Source organism: Carcharodon carcharias, chromosome 4 (genome assembly GCF_017639515.1).
Source record: "Carcharodon carcharias isolate sCarCar2 chromosome 4, sCarCar2.pri, whole genome shotgun sequence".
Classification (NCBI taxonomy): Eukaryota; Metazoa; Chordata; class Chondrichthyes; order Lamniformes; family Lamnidae; genus Carcharodon; species Carcharodon carcharias.
In genome coordinates this window covers 64,738,033-64,758,227 of record NC_054470.1, presented here as the reverse complement: position 1 = coordinate 64,758,227, position 20,195 = coordinate 64,738,033, and the positions used below count along the sequence as shown (strand labels likewise).

At 43.8% G+C, this 20,195-nt stretch overlaps 1 protein-coding gene and 1 non-coding gene across 2 annotated transcripts in view; both read right to left on the bottom strand.

Moving 5' to 3' along the window:
• Positions 1–837: 837 nt before the first annotated feature.
• The window catches only part of LOC121276749 (FERM and PDZ domain-containing protein 1-like), a 114,439-nt gene continuing 95,081 nt past the window's right edge, over positions 838–20,195 (bottom strand). The window contains exons 18-19 of the mRNA XM_041185295.1: positions 9,567–10,421; positions 838–3,167 (exon numbers count right to left, since the gene is read on the bottom strand). Coding sequence (XP_041041229.1) covers positions 838–3,167; positions 9,567–10,421 — 3,185 coding nt within the window. The remainder of the gene's footprint in view (positions 3,168–9,566; positions 10,422–20,195) is intronic.
• Positions 15,298–15,404, bottom strand: LOC121277589. Its single transcript, XR_005942948.1, has one exon. It is a non-coding gene; the product is annotated as a U6 spliceosomal RNA (small nuclear RNA).

Here is a 20,195-nt window from a genome sequence, read left to right as displayed (position 1 = left end):
AATCCAATGTTTGCCACTTAATGGTACAACATGGAAATAGGAGCAGTGTTTTTTCATATCATGTTTTTCTCCATTGAGATGAACAACATCAAATTCAAAGAATGGAACATTCTACAGCTTAATGCACCTAGTGCTAATATCAAACAGTCCCAAACAGACAGAGCCTGAGATGGATGCTAAGCAATAATTCCTATATTTCCACTCCTCTGCCTACTTTTACAACAGCCTCAAAACAACACCCTCTCCCTCACCTCAGCACGTGATCTTACATACCATCCACATACATACAAACATGCACACTCATGCACATATGTACACACATGTGCACACGGCATTTTCATTTATACAGGAGCCATCAGGCAGTCCCTATGAATTAGATGGCTAATTTGGTGTCAACTTATACCAAATGATAAAGAATTTTGTGGCATGACCTTGTTCCCTCTAGGAACTCAATGGAAGACCCCTGAAACATATTAATCTTACAGCCAATGGTGAGAAGAAACATATGGGATGAATTCAAAACTCAGTTCTAGGATGAAAGTTCAGCTCCATTCTAATGCTCTGACCAGTATCACTATATGATACATATGGAACTTCTGAATGACCAATCAGCTGCCAAGAATTCTACCTTAACATCCAAGTAAGAAGTTGTCTTACATCGGCTCTGATTGGATGGAACTGGCCACATTGTCATATTGTACTACACACTTGTTCTGCAAGGGATGAACTCAGTGCACTATAATGTATTTGCTGCACAATTCCATGTCTTTTGAGATTTTACAATTGTATTCTCGCATGCTTAACAAACTTTACACTGCTTTCTATGGCAAAAGTGAGTCATTTGAATAGCTGGGTCAGACAGAAAACCCCAGCAGTCAGTGCGGTACACTGTTGAGCCAGTACTTTCATGCTTAAATCATCAGACCTTCTGCTGCATGCATCCTCAGAGGCTTGCACAAAGGTTTTATAAGTCATAACAACCTCTGTCAAGTTACTGACCACCTCTGCATGACGCTCTGCACAATGCATGCAGGCTGTGAACTGGAGACATGTCGCTGTTAGCTGTATGAGGGTCTGGAAACTTTCTGAAACTCCCAGGAGCATCTCCACAGGAGCCTGACCTACTTTGATGCTCTTCTGGCAGGCGGACATCAGCTTTCTGCTTCCGGTGTAGAGTTTCTGCTTGGTTGATGAAATAAGTATTGCGCATTCTTCCTCTACATGACTTTCTCTGGAGAATTCTTTCAACATGCTGAGTAGCTCCATGATATCATTCTGTATCAGCCTGAATCCATTTGGCATGTTGTATCTTTTATCCTTGAATTGTGATAGAATGGGCCCTTCATGCTTTGGTATAGCATCAGTTTTAGGAACATCAAAGTAAGAGCTGGTAAGCATGGTTTCATCACTTTGCCGAGTAAATATGGTGAGGTATTGAGATAAGGGGCTTCCTGAATCAGGTGGAGTGGTCTTTGGTGAAGGTTGCTGTGTGGAATTTTTTAGATCTTTGTTTTCATCATCAACATCAGTGTCCAATGTTCTAAAACAGTTCCCATATACTATCTGGCAGCTACAGGCTTCCGTTCCACCCTTTGAGAGCTGTTTATCTGTTTCCTTATCCATGTCGGTTATAACTGCAGCTGAGATGCTGGAATCAACATTCAGATAGAGTTTATCTTTTGTTTGTTGGAGACTGCTCAGTTTAGTAGATGGATGTTCAGTTTGTCGAATTGGAGTTGCAGATTCCTCAGTCACTGTGTTGTCTACTTCATAAAGCAGCTGTGATGTATTTTCCAGTGACAATACTTCCTGAGGAGGGTTTTTATCTTGTGGGCAAAGTGTCGTTGCACTGAGTTCATTTGTATTTGTTTGTGTGGGAGGCACAAGTGGTTCAGCCCGGTTCTGTCCTATTCTTGATAAATTATCTCTTGAACTGTCTTTCGCAGCTTCCATGTGAAATTCAGAAATGTTAGGGGACCTCACTAAACAAACTTCCATCTTTGGTTCTAAGGTTGGTGATGCCAAATGTTTAACCATGCCAAATGTCTTAAAGGACACTCGGTTTAAATTCAAGAGCAGCCTGGACATGTTGAGAGAGTAAGCATCTTTACTTTCTTTGTCTCTCTCAGATGAGTTCCTCCTGCTGGAGACTCCCTCCTCCAGTACTGAGTTTTCTGGGGACATTGCTTGATCCCCTCTGGGCATCACCGAATATATTTGTGAAGTTATACTGCCATTGTCATCTTGATTACATGATCCTCCTCTGTCACAGTTTTCAACCTCTTCTTCGAAGGTGAATGTATTCTCTTTGGAGTCTATTTGGCATAAGGTTTGTCTGAGTGGAGTTCCATTCTGATGTATGTCCACCCTCTGAGCATACTCATCTCCCTTTTCTAGGACTGTACTGTTTTTGGCAATTGCTTCATCACGCTCTTTGACTTTCGCATTAATGGTGCCCTGTTCATCAGTGCATGACACATTGGTAACATTATACAACTTATTTTCTATTAGATTCTGAGAGCAAGCATGTCCAAGCTCCAGAATTACTCCTGAAGGAGTTGGACATGCCTCCAGATTGGAACAATCTGTTCCAGACAACTCTGCATTAAGGAGGTGTTGGTTTGTGTTCTCTCCTTCTTCAGAACAGTCTGCTTTAGGGGCACAGCCCTCTATAGTGTCTGAATCACATGGGTAACGTCTAGCTGAAACCGGAGTAATGACTGTCATTGCTTCTGTGACTGATTTAGTTTCCATGGTATCAGGCTCCATCTCCATTAAATCTGATGTGACCTTTTTATGGGCACAGATAGAGATGGGCTTTAATGGACCAATTGGCTTAGTTTCCAACAAAGCAGGTTCACTCTCAGTGCTTGTCAAAGAAGAGAGAGTTAGTGATTGCTGCATTCTTGACACAAGATTTTCCCTTTCATAACAACACATGTGATCTTCACCTTTGCTTGAATAACACTGGGATCGAACAGCTTTTACACCATAAAGGTCCTTGGGTGTGAAATGCTTTTTTTCTGTATTTGTTGCATATTTTACTTCTTCAATTTTACCTTTGATGCTTTCAGCAGATTTGATTTCCATTCCAGTGCCATAAAAACTTAGACTTGTCTGCGCATTCCATTTGTCTTCAATCCCCTTAACATAGGCAGACTCCCAATCTGCCAAGAAAATGAGAAACATTTAAATTGTTGATGTAGTGCTAATGCTTTCTACAAATGTCAAACAACACATTGATTGTTCTTCTAGTTAACATAGAGCAGTTCGATATTTTTCTCCACAACTCTCATTATTCCCTTAGATACACGCAATCATTGGCCCCCATTGCTAATTGATTTTCATGCTATATTTAAAATACACTTTTGAACACACTGTATAAAGAGGAACTGTCTTATCCTAAGTAAAATGTATCACAATAATGGATAAGGAGCAAAACATCAACTTCCTATATTCCTTTCTACTTTATAGTGAATGTGATAAATGCCTTTAGTATCTTTGTTCACATTACTCCTATCAATGAGTTATTACTATGATTCTTTAACACCTTAAAGTGGATTTTATAACTCCCATGGGGCTGGGAACCATCAACTGCACACTTATGGCTTTGTGGACACTGCATCTCAATGGGGTGATGTAACAAAACCACAAGGGGTACCACACACTTAACAGAAAGATAAAAGCAAAATACTGTGGATGCTGGAATTCTAGAAGAAAAACAAAAATACCTGGAAAAACTCAGCAGGTCTGACAGCATCCGTGGAGAGGGATACAGTTGATGTTTCGAGTCTGTATGACCCTTCATCAGAACTAAGACATATAGAAATGAGATGAAATATAAGCTGGTAGAAGGGGGTGGGACAGGAGAGCTCAATAGGGGGCCAGTAATAGGTGGAGGATAGGTTCCTCCACCTATCACTGGCCCCCCATCGAGCTCTCCTGTCCCACCCCCTTCTACCAGCTTATATTTCATCTTATTTCTATATGTCTTAGTTCTGATGAAGGGTCATATGGACTCGAAACGTCAACTGTATCCCTCTTTGCAGATGCTGTCAGACCTGCTGAGTTTTTCCAGGTATTTTTGCTTTTGTACCACACACTTAACATTCAGTTGACATGCAACCATTCCTGGAACATCATGCTGGGGATTATCTGCTATCCAGGCTGTAGTCATGATGCTTTCATTCTGCATCAGTCCACAGTTTCAGCTGTGAGGCACCATGCTGAACTAGGGGTAGCTGTTCAGCAACAAGAGCCATCCACTGTATGCACGGCTAACGACCACTCTCAGTCACCCAACAACACATGCTTTCTGTTCACAGACCAATCTATCATCCATGTTAATATATTACCCCAACTCCATGAGCCCCTATATTGCATTTTACCTTTTGTGCGGGCCTTGTCGAATGCCTTTTGGAAATACAAGTACACTACACCTACTGACTCCCTTATATCTACCCTATTAGTTACATCTTCAAAAAACTCTAATAATTTTGTCAAATATGATTTCCCTTTTGTAACACTATGTTGATGTTGCCTGATTGTGTTAAATTGTTCTAAGTGCATTGTTAAAACTTCCTTAATAATAGATTCCTGCATTTGCCTGACAACTGGTGTCAAGCTAACTGGCCTGTAGTTCCCTGTTTTCTCTCTCCCACCTTTCTTGAAAAACGATGTTACATTTGCTAACTTCTAACTGCTAGGACCATTCTAGAATTTATGGAATTATGGAAAATATTAACCAGTACATCCATTATCTCTGCAGCTAACTCTTTTAGAACCCTAGGATGTAAGTCATCAAAGCTTGGGGATTTCTCAAATTTTAGTCCTTAAGTTTTTCTCTAATACTTTTCCTCTGCTGATACTAATTATTTTACATTCCTCACCCTTATCATCCCCTTGGTTATGCTCTAATTCTAATATGTAATATGTGTATTCTACTGTGAAGATGGACACAAAATATTTGTTCAACTTCTTATTCCTGATGATAATTTCTCCTGTCTTCTGCTCTAAGAGACCAACATTTGCTTTAGCTACTCTCCTCTTTTTTGTATAATGGTAAAAGCTCTTATAAATTGTTTTTATACTCTTGGCTAGTTTACTGTCATATTTTATTTTTTCCCTTTTCATCAACTTTTTGGTCACCCTTTGTTGGTTTCTAAAATTTCTAATTCTCAGGCTTACTGCTGTTCTTTGCAACTTTAAAAGCCTCTTCTTTTAATTGAATACAATCCTTAACTTTACTAGTAAGTAATGGATGGATTTTTTTTTGTTTTTCAATCTAAAGTATTACTGCTGAACATTTTGAATTGTTACTTTAAATGTTTCCCATTGTTTATTTACCACCACACCCTTCAGTCTGTTCATCCAATTGGCCTTAGAGAGCTATCCTTTCATACCTATATAACTGGTTTTGTTTAAGCTAAGGTCCTTGTTTTGGACTCGAATATGTCACTCTCAATATTAATATGAAATTTGATTTTGTATGATCATTTTTTCGCAGAGGATCATTCATTATGAGAGTACAAATTAACCTTGCCTCTTTATCTCTGGTTCCACAACATATTATGCCAGGAAACTGTTGAGAAAGCATTCTACAAACTCATATTCCATACTACCATTGCCAATTTGATTTGTCCAGTCCATATTAGGGTTAAAGTCCTCCACAATTTGTTCCAGCTCCAATTATTTCTTGCTTAATGCTCAGTCCAATGGTATAATTACTGTTAGGGGGCCTTTTAAACTATTCCCACCAATATTTCCTGACTCCTGTTATTCCTAATCTCCACCCATACTGATTCTATTTCCTAATCTTTGCAGTTAAGATCAACAAAGAAGAACAAAGAAAAGTACAGCACAGGAACAGGCCCTTCGGCCCTCCAAGCCTGCGCCGATCATATTGCCTGTCAAGTAAAACATTTTGCACTTCCGGGGTCCGTATCCCTCTATTCCCATCCTATTCATGTATTTGTCAAGCTGCCTCTAAAACACCACTATCGTACCTGCTTCCACCACCTCTGGCAGCGAATTCCAGACACTCACTACCCCCTGCATAAAAAACTTGCCCTGCACATCTCCTCTATAGTTTTCTCCTCTCACCTTAAATCTATGTCCCCTAGTAATTCACTCTTCTACCCTGGGAAAAAGCTTCTGACTATCTACTCTGTCCATGTCACTCATAATTTTGTAAACTTCTATCAAGTCGCCCCTCAATCTCCGTCACTCTAGTGAGAACAATCCGAGTTTCTCCAACCTCTCCTCATAGCTAATAACCTCCAGACCAGGCAGCATCCTGGTAAACCTCCTCTGCACCCTCTCCAATGCCTCCATATCCTTCTGGTAATGTGGTGACCAAAATTGCACACAATATTCCAAGTGTGGCCTAACCAAGGTTCTATACAGCTGCAGCATGACTTCCCAGCTTTTATACTCAATACCCCTGCCAATGAAGGCAAGCATGCCATATGCTTTCCTGACTACCTTATCCATCTGCGTTGCCACTTTCAGTGACCTGTGGACCTGTACACCCAGATCCCTCTGTCCGTCGATGCACTTAAGGGTTCTGCCATTTACTGTATAACTCCTGCCTGTATTAGACCTTCCAAAATGCATTAACTTGCATTTGTCCAGATTAAACTCCATCTGCCATTTCTCCGTCCAAATCTCCAACCAATCTATATCCCGTTGTCTCCTTTGACAATCCTCTTCACTATCTGCAACTCCTCCAACCTTAGTGTCACCTGCAAACTTACTAATTAGCCCAGTTACATTTTCCTCCAAATCATTTATGTATACTACAAACAGCAAAGGTCCCAGCACTGATCCCTGCGGAACTCCACTAGTCACAGCTCTCCATTCAGAAAAGCACCCTTCCACTGCTACCTCTGTCTTCTATGACCAAGCCAATTCTGTATCCATCTTGTCAGCTCACCTCTGATCCCGTGCGACTTTACCTTCTATACCAGTCTGCCAAGAGGGACCTTGTCAAAGGCCTTACTGAAATCCATGTATGTAACATTCATTGCCCTTCCATCGTCAATCATCTTTGTCACTTCCTCGAAAAACTCGATAAAGTTAGTGAGACACAACCTCCCCTTCACAAGACCATGCTGCCTCTCACTAATACACCCATTTGCTTCCAAATGGTAGTAAATGCTGTCACGAAAAATCTTCTCCAATAATTTCCCTACCACTGACGTAAGGCTCACCAGCCTGTAATTTCCTGTATTATCCCTGCTACCCTTCTCAATACTGTCCTTTACTATCCATGTTCCTCCTCCTTTTCCATTCTGGCTGTCTTTTTGAAATCTTCTGTACTCTGAAATGCTTATTTCCCAACCCTGGTCACTTGTAACCAAATCCATGTAATGGCAATTAAATCAAACTCATTTATCTCTATCTGTGCCACCAGTTCATCTACCTCACCATGACTGTTTTATGCATTGTGGTAAAGAGCCTTTGATTTTATTCTCTTACCAATATTCTCTGCCTGGAACTTATTCACTGATGCACCATTACTGCTAAGAGTTGCTCCCTATCTGCACTGTCTAGACCCCTTTTGAGTTTGAATACCTCTATCAAATCCTTTTAACCTCTCTTCTCAAAGGAGAACTATCCAAACTTCTCCAATCTATCAATGTAACTTAAATCCCTCATCCCTCATCCCTGGAACCATCCTTGTAATTTTTTTTCTGCACCCTCCACCTTTTGAAAGTCGTGATTAAATCTGTCTTCACCACATCCACAGGCAGTACATTCCAGATTGAAGCTGCATCAAAAAGCTTTCCTCCATGTGCCCTTTTGATTCAATTTTAATCCTCCTCACCGAGCAATAATGATACATGAGAGGGGTGGGCTGAGTTGACTAATTAAGACTTCCTTGTCAATTTCCCACTCCAGCCTGCTGGTCCTGACATAAATCTTGCCTGTTTTGGGAAGCAGACTGTAAACATTATTTGCTGAGGCCTAGGAGTTAAAATTTCCTGAGATCCCGATGGGATGTTCCAAACACACTCGCAATAAAAACCAAGGCCAATATGTGGATTCACAGAATCACACAGTGCAGAAGAGGCCCTTCGGCCCATCGAGTCTGCACCGACACGTGAGAAACACCTGACCTATCTGCCTAATCCCATTTACCAACACTTGGCCCATAACCTTGAATGTTATGACGTGCCAAGTGCTCATCCAGGTACTTCTTAAAGGATGTGAGGCAACCCGCCTCCACCACCCTCCCCAGGCAGTGCATTCCAGACCATCACCACCCTCTGGGTAAATAAGTTTTTCCTCACATCCCCCTAAAGCTCCTGCCCTTCACCTTGAACTTATGTCCCCTTACGACTGACCCTTCAACTAAGGGGAACAGCTGCTCCCTATCCACCCTGTCCATGCCCCTCATAATCTTGTACGCCTCGATCAGGTCACCCCTCAGTCTTCTCTGCTCCAATGAAAACAACCCAAGTCTATCCAACCTCTCTTCATAACTTAAATGTTTCATCCCAGGCAACATCCTGGTGAATCTCCTCTGCACTCCCTCCAATGCAATCACATCCTTCCTATATTGTGGTGACCAGAACTGCACACAGTACTCCAGCTGTGGCTTCACCAAGGTTTGATACAACTCCAACATGACCTCCCTACTTTTGTAATCTATGCCTTGATTGATAAAAGCAAGTATCCCATATGCCTTTTTCACCACCCCACTAACATGCCCCTCTGCCTTCAGAGATCTATGGACACACACGCCAAGGTCCCTTTGTTGCTCAGAACTTCCTGGTGTCATGCCATTCATTGAATACTTCCTTGTCAAATTACTTCTTCCAAAGTGTACCACCTTGAGATCCGTTATCCAACATCATGACTTGCAATAGTGGGTTTTGAACTCACAAACCTCTGGGGTGCAAGTCCAGGATCAAAGGTTAATCTTGGCTCAGTAGTTGTATTACTGCCGCTGTGTTAGAAGGTTATAGGTTCAAGTCCTACTTCAGAGAATTGAACACATAACTGACTTTATAGGTTCACAATAAACAGTCTTTTAATTTAAAAGATTTCTGTTAGCAGTTAGGAATTTTGATTTTTTTTTCAATTGAATACAATTTTCTTGTTTTACATTGTCTGTTTATTCCTTTTGCAATTGAACAACTTTACCAGGGACTAATTGTCACTAGATTAGAAGGTTAATAATTCTCAGATAAGATTCATGTTTTGAGTTTGATTCTTTTTTCAAATGAGCTCAACAGTGTGAGTAAATTGATTTCACATTCCAAGATGCAATTTTAACTGGGAGGGCTTCAATAATTTCAGTTTTGACCCTTTAATTCAGATCCTTCACATTTCCCAAACTCAATGCGTGTTCCTAAGTAGTGTCATCACCAGTCACTACTTAAAGGAGAATTAGTAACCTATGAAGTGAATAAAAATGGACATTAAAATATTCTAGTTAACCATAACTCTTAATTTTTTAAATAAAAGTTTTTAAATATTCTTCCTGTTCCAAATCAATTTGCTATGTGGAGTAAGTGAAGGTGAACAGGTACCTGACTGACAACATCAGTCAGACCTACCTGTTCCAGTTCCATTGAATTTGACGTCAACTGGACATTCAATCTCAGTAAATTTTTCTGCTGCATCAAAAAATTCATCTTCAGAACTACTGTCCTGGAAGCCAGGGGGGGGTGCTAGAATAGGCATATTTAGAACCTGACTGGATGGATCCCCATCAGCAGATGTTTCCTCTGGAAGAGGAATTGGTGGTAACTCGGTGAGCAGGCCATAACTTGTCGAAGTCCAAGACCTATTCCCTTGTGCATGGCTCCCAGTGACATCTCCGGGACACTGGCTGCAACCGTCTGTGGTATAAAAGTTCTCACTTCGGCTAAAGTCAGGTGAAGAGCAAGTCACCAGTTCATTTATATTACTAGTACAGAATTCAGAGAGGGTCTGGGTGGAAGTCGGAGAGTCTGCTGAATGCTGATGAAAGCTGACATTAAATTCCATCATATCGTGCTTCTTTGTGAGTGACTCACTTTCACTCTCTCCAGTGACAGAATCTTTGTCATCTTCCTCAGAAATCTCACTGTGTGATTGGGGGCACGATGTGCTGCTCACTGAATTCTCCGTTTGCAGTTCTTCCATTGAGTCGGCAGAACAGCTTCTTTCAGAAGTGATCCCTTCCTGACTTATTGTTTCATCGTTCAGGTCAGACACATCCCCTGTGCTACAACTGGTCTCTTCTTGAACATCCTCCCTTAAGCAGTCACTGTCTGTGTCCTTACTTTCCAAGTTCTCAATATCTTCGTCTTCTTCAGTCAGAGGCTGTATTAATCCATTTCTCAGTTTGTGGACCTCTATGGACATGTCCAATGATGAGTCAATGTCTGATGATGACTCAGAATCACTTAATCCTCGGGCCTCATCACCTGCACAGTGAAAAAGTTACATTTAATGTCAGAGGAGGGAACCAGCTAAGTTCTTTAAAGACTGTGTCCTGCCATCTTGAATACTTTCTATGTATGTAAAAAAAAATTGTGATTAACTTTTGAACATTTTTGTTTGTATGAGTGGGAATTTCTTCAGAAGTGGTAGGGGTTAGTCAGTAAGGAATTATCCCAGCGTGCAGCCTTTAACTGAGAAACTTTCAATTCTTATGTCATTTCCATTGAGTTAATTCAGTTCCTTCACACCATTCAAATTCATTGCCTGTCCCAGCTAGGTCCATTGCTTCCTATTTAAAAGAAAATTAGTAACTTTTAATGTAAGTAAAAGTTGACACAAAAAGAAATTAGAAGCTAATCCTAATTCATGATTAATGTTTGAATTTTGAAAGGTACCCTGATTGAGAGATCCCTTCAATAAGTTTTCTAGACTGCTCCTATATTTCCTGGGGACACATATCATAAAACATATGTTTCTATATTCTCGAACATTGATAAATCTTATCAGTAATTAGCATTCACTTCATTGGCACGAAGTTCAGAGTGAGCAATGCCATTGGAAAATATTAGCCATGTCAGAACAATGATCGTGGCCTATCTCCTTCAGACTTGCTTCAGCTTGCTGCTACTGGTATTGTTGTGAGGTGGCAACATGTTGAAACTGACATGAGTTTATTTTCCATCATAAAGAGTCACTTTCTGAAAATGATATAAAGGAAACACAACATCACAAATGTTCTACAGAATTGATCTGTCTAATGAAGGGATTGCTATTTGAATGAAACATGTCCATATTGGTTTTGTGTTCTGGGTGATTTAGATCACTGCTGTACTTTGGCTACAATACTCACAGGTTAACTCTGATTTCTAATAATCTGGTAAGCAGTCTCCAAGAGTCTGACAGACGTTTGCCCTAACACTCCTCCTGTCTTTTACCTTGTGTCTCTACTGAATACGAGTGGCTCACAACATCAGGAAATGTACATTTAAACTGAAGACTTAAGTACTGAGTTGAAAAATTTATAAGCTGATCCTTTCCACCCAGGAAGTAGACTGATTCTAAAGCAAATAGAAGGAATACAACCGTGAATGATGGAAATCTATAATAAAAACGGAAAATGCTGGAAATGCACAATAGACCTATCAGCATCTGAATGTAGGTGAAGATGAGGTTCTGATGAAGCTAACTCACCAGCTGTATATTCTTAGCATTTTCTGATTCTAAAATAACAGGTCTTCGTTAAGTATTTTATCAACTTGAACTGGAAATTTTCAGTCTTGATGTGTTTAGAACTAAAATAATCCACCAGTTACATGAGGATGTTTGGTTCATGTGTTTCATAAACCCATGTAGAATTAATATTTGAATAATAAATTGTGACAGGATTGTGTAGGGCCACTTTATCTTGTGAGTGTGCAGCTCAAATGATATCCAAATGCTGGATTTAGCTCAGTAGTCATACTCTCACTTCTAGTTCAAAGAGTCTCATGGGTTCAAGTCCCACTTCAGCAACTTGAGTCTGGGCTGGCAATTCAGTGCTGTCCTGTTGGAGGTGTTCTCTTCTGGATGTGATAGTAGACTGACTGCCCCATCTGCCCCCTCAGGTGGACATAAATGATCTCCTCCCTCAATGATGTCTAATGGAAATCATTGACTTGCTCACAGGTGTGGCTAAGGTACCCCTGGTTGAGCCACATGCACTAACTTTAATAGAAAACATCTTTCATGCAATACAGATAAAAGTACTTCACTTACATGTATTTATTTAAGAAACATCTACTACCATTCAGTGACCAAAGCAGTAAAGCACTCGCAAGCATCAAAAAATCTTAGTAAGTTTGGATTTTCATCATAACATCTTACCAACAAATGTGCTGAAATTCACATACATATGCTATGCAAATGAGTACTGAAATCACATGCCAATGACAGCATTTATTAGTATCTTTTTATTAATCAGAAATGCAATTCATCACATCTGGATTCACAATTAGCCACATGTGGCTGGCGACTACCAAAGTGGGTAACACTGGTCTGGAATTATCTGAAGAAATGGAAGGAAAAGTCCTGGGCATTATTTATCCCTCAACTAACATAGTTAAAAAAAAGAGATTGGGCAGAATCGTCCCAGATTTGCATTAAGTGCGGTAGCAGGTGGAGAAAAGGATGTTTTATCCGCCAGCTGCAATGGTTTTTGTGCCGTATCATCTCATTCCTGGCACATCCTGCCTCATTAATAATAAATTCCCAGGAAACATGCCGGATCGCAGGTGGAGCGGCCTCTGATTCGCCCACCCTGCTGTTACATCAGGGCTTCAGTAATCCAGGCGCCATATTTAAAAGGCACCCCTGCTCAGAGCTACCTCTCTCTAAGGGATCAGAAGTTGCTGGAAAGTCATGGCTGCCAAAGGAAGGAAATGTGCTGCCCCTAGATTTAGCGATGCCTCCCGCAGGCACCTACTGGATGCAGTGGAGGCCTGCTGTGAAGTCCTCTAACCCCCCTGGCCCCCCAGGCAAAGATCAGCAAGCAAGGTCACCAATCCAGCAAGGGAGGTGGTGGCAGTGGTGGTCAGTGTCAACACCTTGCAAAAGAGGACAACCACCCAGTGCCAAAAGAGGATGAATAATCTCCTCCATTCTGCCAGGGTAAGTCACTCTTTGAATCACTCTCAACTCACACACTCACAAACCCATCACACATCCACAGGGATCTCACTCACTGCCTGTTCAAGGGACATCACCATTCACTCTCTCACATACACATTCATCTGCCCTGCGGATCATGTCCTCATCCTGTCCATGGCACCACCCTCCACCCACACACGCCAGGCACCCTTCTCATCTGGGCTGGCAGGCATCCTGCTTACACTCTCTCCATCTGTCTTCATGCAGGACAAGCTGGCACACAACAAGAGGGAGAGGTCGCAGACTGGTGGAGGAGTGCCTGAAATCAAGGCCCTCCCACACTTTGAAAATAGGGCCATCCAGCTGGCCGGCGATGACCTGGACCGTTCCTGTGCTGACGGTGAGGTCGGCACTGTTCAACCAAGTGAGGATGCAGCAGTGCAACATCCATCAGACAACTATGCTGTGAGTCAGTTCCCCTGTTCTGCAGTCCCCTGCCATACACTAATTATCTCTCCTTGCTTTTGTAGGCACATCTAGGAAGCAGCCGAGGAGGTCCACGAGCCAGGTCCTCAATCCAAGCCCCGAAGAAGAATCTGCTGACACCATAACTGTAGACCCATCACAGCACTCACCCACACCGTCCACCAGTGCAGAGACACACACCTCAATGGAACCCAGTTCTAGAGTAACCTCAGGGTCAAAATCTGATGAGCACATCGCATTTTCTGATCCACAGCAGGCAGCAGCAGGGACTTCCCAGGTTTCTGGCACTTGGAGGACTACTGGAGGCCAGAAATCTGTTGAGTCCAAGTCAGATGAGGAGCCTCTGGACTCAGTCATACCTCAGTTGTTAGAGCTGCAAAGGCTAGCTTGGGAACACCAAGAAAGGATGTCCGGTGCACACCTCAGATTGCAAAGCACAATGGAGGTTGAAGTCCTCTGTGGTTGACATCTTTTGATGATCTGCTTCTATCACTGCTTGTTTGTCCCTACAACCACACCAACCCCCTCCACCTCTCTGTCTCTCTATCTCTCCGCCCCCCACACACACACCTTAAACCAGCTTATATTTCAGCTCTTTCCTGGACTCGAACTCAAGTTCTGTCGAAGGGTCATGAGGACTCGAAACGTCAACTCTTTTCTTCTCCGCCGATGCTGCCAGACCTGCTGAGTTTTTCCAGGTAATTCTGTTTTTGTTTTGGATTTCCAGCATCCGCAGTTTTTTTGTTTTTATATTATTATTATTATAATGGAGGAGTCCGTCTGTCTTCAGCCTGAGGTGAAAACGTCGGCATGCCAACACACCGAGGTCAACGCTGATTGGATGGCAGCCATCATGGAGACCTTGGTCCAGGACATCAGTCCTACACTGCTGCGTGGGCTGAATTTCATCGCTGATGCTATAGTTGTCCTCTAACAGTGACAATGTGAGAGGGGTGTGGGGCAGCTCGATCTCACTCCAGCTTCCCCTTCTCCTCAAGGAGTCAGCCAGGGGCCCTCAGACACCCATAAGGAAGAGGATCAGCATATGCACAACCCAGGGTCATCCACCCAGGTGACTCCAGGAGTGTCCGGCCCATCTGAATCCCCTCTTCCTGTGACCCCAGCAGCACCAGCTCAACAGGCCGAGAAGGGTGCCACTGCTGTTCAGCAGGGCCCTGAAAGCAGGCCGGGGCCCTCCAGATCTTGGCCCTCCAGGGGACACCCGCCAATGTCAGCAGACTGGATCCACCTCCGCTGTGCATGTCCGAGAAGCACCAAGACATAGCAGCAGGGTTAGGAAGGTTAAGAAGATATAGTTGCACAACCTGGGCACGGGTGTTAATCACTTGTACTTAATGTTCACTATTGTTAATAAACTCCCAAGAATGTCTCCCTGCCTTTGGCTTCTTGTTCTGATGAGCAGTGTTTGTGTTTCAGATGCGAAACCTTGGTTCCTGCACAAGATAAAGGCAGGTCTCTCAGTCCAGGGTCTCTTCCCTGTGCAGTGTGTGACCTTCAGGCCAAAGTGCTGGTCCGGCTTCACACTCACTGGACACATTACTGATGCCTGCATCTCAATGGTGCTTGTCATTGCTGCCAGGATGTTGAGGGCAGGCATCACAGAGTTCTCTCATTCTCTCTGTGTGCTCTCACCACCTTAAAGGTGGGGCTGAGACCCATCTCTTCAGCACCTGTGACCAGTGATGCTGTGCTCCTGAAGGGATCAGGTGATGAAATGTTTTGAAAGTCTAGAACATGGAACGCTTCACGAATTTGCGTGTCATCCTTGCGCAGGGGCCTTGCTAATCTTCTCTGTATTGTTCCAATTTTAGTATATGTGATGCCCAAACTTTCACAGCTGCGCCTCAATGATATGACCCTGATCACAGAACACAAGTGAGCTGCCCTCAGCCAGACAGGAGTCAGACATTCACAGAGGCAATGTGAAGATCTATGGAGTGCATGTCATCATCATCCTCCTGCAATCAAGCAATGATTAGGGCCTCTGCTGCATCTCCATGACATGAGCCTGAGCACTGAGGGTATGTGCGCTGTCATCAGCCGCACAGGAGCCAATCGTTCACAGATGCAAGGTGAGGATGTCAGGACTGTCCTCATTACATCTCGTCATCATCCTCCACGAATCTTGCAGCTATGAAGGCCTCCCGTGCGCGCCTACCTCAAATGGCCAATGCATTGGCCTCATCATCAGCATCCTTGCCATCGAGGACCTCATCGAGCTCATCATCATCATCCTCTTCAATGTCCTTCTCATTGGAGGATACATGCCAGGTCCTATCCCATTGCAGCACCAGGTTATGGAGCACGCAGCAAGCGATGATGATGTGCAACACCCTCTGGGGACTGTATTACAGTGTTCCACCAGACCTGTCGAGGCACCGGAACATCATTTTCAAAATGCCTATCATTTGCTCCACCAAAATCCAGGTCATGGCATGAATCTCGCCAAACCGTCATTCTGCTGCAGCCTGAGGCCACCACACGGGTGTCACCAGCCACGTACTCTGAGGGTAGCCCTTGTCCCCGAGAGCCAACCCTGCAGCCTCTGTGGATCCTGGAAAATGTCCGGAATCTGAAACCTGCTAAGGATGTAGGAGTCATGGACACTCCCTGGGAATCATGTGCAGACCTGCAGGATGTGTTTGTGGTGGTCATACATCAGCTGAACATTAAATGAGTGGAAGCCCTTGTGGTTGATGTAGTTGACTGCACCTGTGCAGAGATCTGTGCAAATCCCAGCGCACTTGTTTCCTGGCTTTCCTGATTCCGGGCAAAATGCACAAATTCTGTACCTTCGCAAAGATGGGTATGATGCCCTCCTGGATACACTTGCGCATGGAGGCTTGCAAGGTTATTCACAGGTCACCTGTGAAGCCCTGGAAGGAGCCATTGGCATAGAAATTGAGCACCGCGGTCACTTTCACAGCCACTGGCAGTGGATATCTTCCATGTCCCCATGGCACCAAATCCTGCAGCAGGTGGCACATGTGACCAGCCAGTTCTCTAAACGTACGCAGTTTTCGACAGCACTGGTTCTCGGTCAAATGCAGGAATGATGGGCGGCATCTATAGACCTGGTCTGGCGAGGTGTCTATGAACAACGGCTCGCTGTGGATCTTCAGCTGCATATGCAGTAAGCCCTGCCACCCCTTCATTTTGAGGGAGATGTTCCTCCCTTTGCCGAGCCAGGCACCTCCGCTGCTCTTTTCTTCTTCTTCTCTGCTCCCTGTAAGCCATGAGGCATACCGCTAAATCACCAGGCTCCATGATCCTGATGTTCTCCTCCTGGACGACCAAAGAGAGAGATGTGTGGGTTAGCATATATGCCCTAAGAACCTCTCTTGGTTAAGCCTGAAAGTCCCTTCACACATGCAGGAGAGTCCTGGCCACCACTTGGATGGCCAGTGTGTAGTGCACTCATTGGCTGTCTGAAACTCCACCCCACTCCACTTGACCAATTGGCAGCAGCTTCGGCCACTGGACTGCATGCTGTGCTCTCAGCTCAAGTGCAGGCATTCTCCTAACCCACACTGCAAGGCTGTGCCTTGGATTATGAGGGAGACTGGTCCAAACCTTAGTAAAGACATTGCAAGGGGCTGTGAGTACCTCCACCAGTGACTGCACCATGGCCACCTCTCGCAAGGAGATTGTACAACTTGCGCAGTCGGCCAACTGCTCTGCTCCCCCTAAAACACACATTAATTTGCAGCCTGTGCCTGAGGGGTGAAAAGCTCTGGAGTGTTTTGTGGCTCTTTCATGCTTTTGCGTCATTTGAGTGGGCAAAAAGGCTTCAAAGGCCTGACTCCAAGCATGTCAATGGAGCTGCTGCTGAATGGTCTCAACTGCAGAACAATGCTCACTTTTGACAAGCTTTTCCAAGTGTATGGCCGCTTCCCTCACCCCCCTCCTCCCACCATCCCAGCATGTGCATGAGTACTTCCTTCAGTCTGTGCTGCCTTGCCTCTCACCCCCTTCCCCTGCCTGGCCCACACTGGAGCACATGCCCTGACACCACACTGAAAGCCAGCAGGGAAAATGTGACTTGCCTGTGCCCCCCCGCAAATTTGCGGCACTTCTTCCTTGATGTCCTACGGGTGATGTTTGTGAGCGCTGCACAAGGTTGTATGCACTCATGTCCTGGTTCTCCTCGAGGTTCAGGTTGCTAGATGCACACCTTTTAAAGGCAGTCATGAAGCACACCGTTCTGAAGTCACGCCGACGTGGGCAGTAATTTTGATGTGGGGATATGATTCCGGCGAGCAGGGCTTATAATCAGATACAAATGTATTCAAGTGACATTCTCAAAGTACAGCGGCAGGAAATGCGGCCCACCATGACGCCTGATGCCAATGGGGCCAGAAAATTCCAGCCATTTTCTGCTCATTATCTCATTGCTGGAAGCTTGCTGTGTGCAAATTGGCTGTCATATTTCCTGTATTACAGTGACTGCACTTCAAAAATACTTCACTGGCTGTAAAGCAATTAAGGATTCCTATAGTTGTGCAAAACTCTATACAAATGCAAGTTTATGTACATTAGGTGGTGTTCATCGACAGTGTGTTATGGTTCCTCTCCTACTCCCCCCTCTCTCAAAGACAGTGACCTACCTAAGTAACCATGCTATGTGTATAAGGCCAAATAGTGATTATTGGAACACTATTGGAAGACATCGTAGCAAAGCCTAATTTTTGTCCTCAGCCAATGTTGATACCTGCATACATTCCACTGGGGCAGTGGGGAATGATCATACAAATTAGAAGCAGGAGTGGACCATTCAGCCCCTTGAGTCTGCTCCACCATTCAATAAGAACTTTGACAAATTATCTTCCACACCCTAATGGAAAATTATTAGACCTTATTGCAATGCCACTGTTGCTACATCAGCTAGAATAAGCAATGACATATATTTCAGGGTCACTCCCTAGACATTCCTCCTGTATTCTAAGAGGTGATATGTGCATTCTAAGTGTACTCTAAGAGCTGACTTGTGCATTCAAGTGCCTCTGTCCAGCCGGGGGCAGGATTCTTGGTTTCCTCCAATATTCATCCCTTGGCTGCTGAATGGTATAAGGTGTCCTTCAGTACCCAGCCTCTTCCACTAACAAGGCCAGAGAGTGATTGGTGGCAGGTTGTTCCACCACAGGTGGTGAAGAATCCTGCTTTGGACACCATGAAGTAGGCTTTGTAGTCTTGAGTATATTAACATCAAGTCTTTATTAACAATCCATAACCATATACATATATAAAGTTGAGGGTACAGGTATGGAGTTTACCCCATCTTAGGTCTTTACGCACCTCTGCCCATCTATAGATTGACCCTGGCTCTCAGTCATGCGCCTTCTTACATCACTGTGTGGGCAGCACTGTACTCAGTCCCACAATAACCCTGTATGTACCGAACCCTATTACAACACCTCCCTCCAAGTCTATGTCCCATGGATATAGGTTACTTCAAATCTTACATTATTATAAGTCTTATGCATATATCTTATTGTTACAGCCTTAATACTATTCAAGCATTATTGCTACTTCAGTATTAACATTAACTACATTTTCACTATCCCATCTCGCCCCTTCAAGTCCTGGAATTGAGGTTCAGGCAGTCTGAAGGCCATATAACCTTCCCATGTCTCCTTTGCCTTTCTGTCAGAAGGATGGCAGGCTCTGGTGGTTGTGATTCTTGTTGTTGGCTTAGAGGTTGGACTGACATTTGAGTATGCTTTCATTCTTTTCTTCCATTGCTTGAGGTTTAACCACAACTGGTTGGTATTGGCAGTGAATGGTTGTTACTCTTGATAATTTCTTGTGGGGTGGATGAAAATGGGATTTGTCTGCTTGGTGGTGCCTTTTCTTCTTCTTTTTCTGTTTGGGCCATTGGGAAGCTCTCTGAGGCTGAGGAAGGTCATTCCTGTGGCAATAAGAAGATCAAGTAGCATGCTCACTTGTGATTTTGTTGTTGATGGGACAAGACTGCTACAAAGTTCCAGTATCCCTTGTAGTCTGGCACACTGGCTGGAAGTTGCCGTGTGTGCATTGTGATTGGTGTGTCTACCAACCGTAACATCATCATAGTTGGAGGTAGTGGCTGCTCAGACTGTTGATCCTTCTCTGGTACCACTTCCACCAGAGGTGCTATGGTAATCTTGTGTGTGGTAGGTTGGTCTGATCATTGGAGACTTTCCCAGACCTGGAATGATAATGGACAAACTGCTCCGCAAAAAAAGGACAGACCACAGGTGGAATCAGAGTTAGTGTTTGAGGACTCAGAATTGTGCTGTTCTGGCTGACTAACAATGTGGTAGACACAACATCTTCTGTCACCTGGAGGAGGTCTAGGGCTACATAGTCCTCCCTGCTCAGAAGAGAGAAAGGCCGATTCAGGACAATGTACATCAGCTCAAAGATCTGTTTGTCACCATACCTCAGTGGTTTAAGGATCATGCCAAGGACCAGGAGTTGAATTACCCCTGCTTCATAAAGTGGAGTGTCCACCTTTCAAATCAAAAGGCCTTGGAGCTGTGGTTCCTTGTCTGACAGGACTGTTAGGTTGGCACCTGAATCTAATTTAAAATTTGTTAGATGACCATTTACCAGGATGTCGGCATTCCAAATGAAGAGCCGCGTTC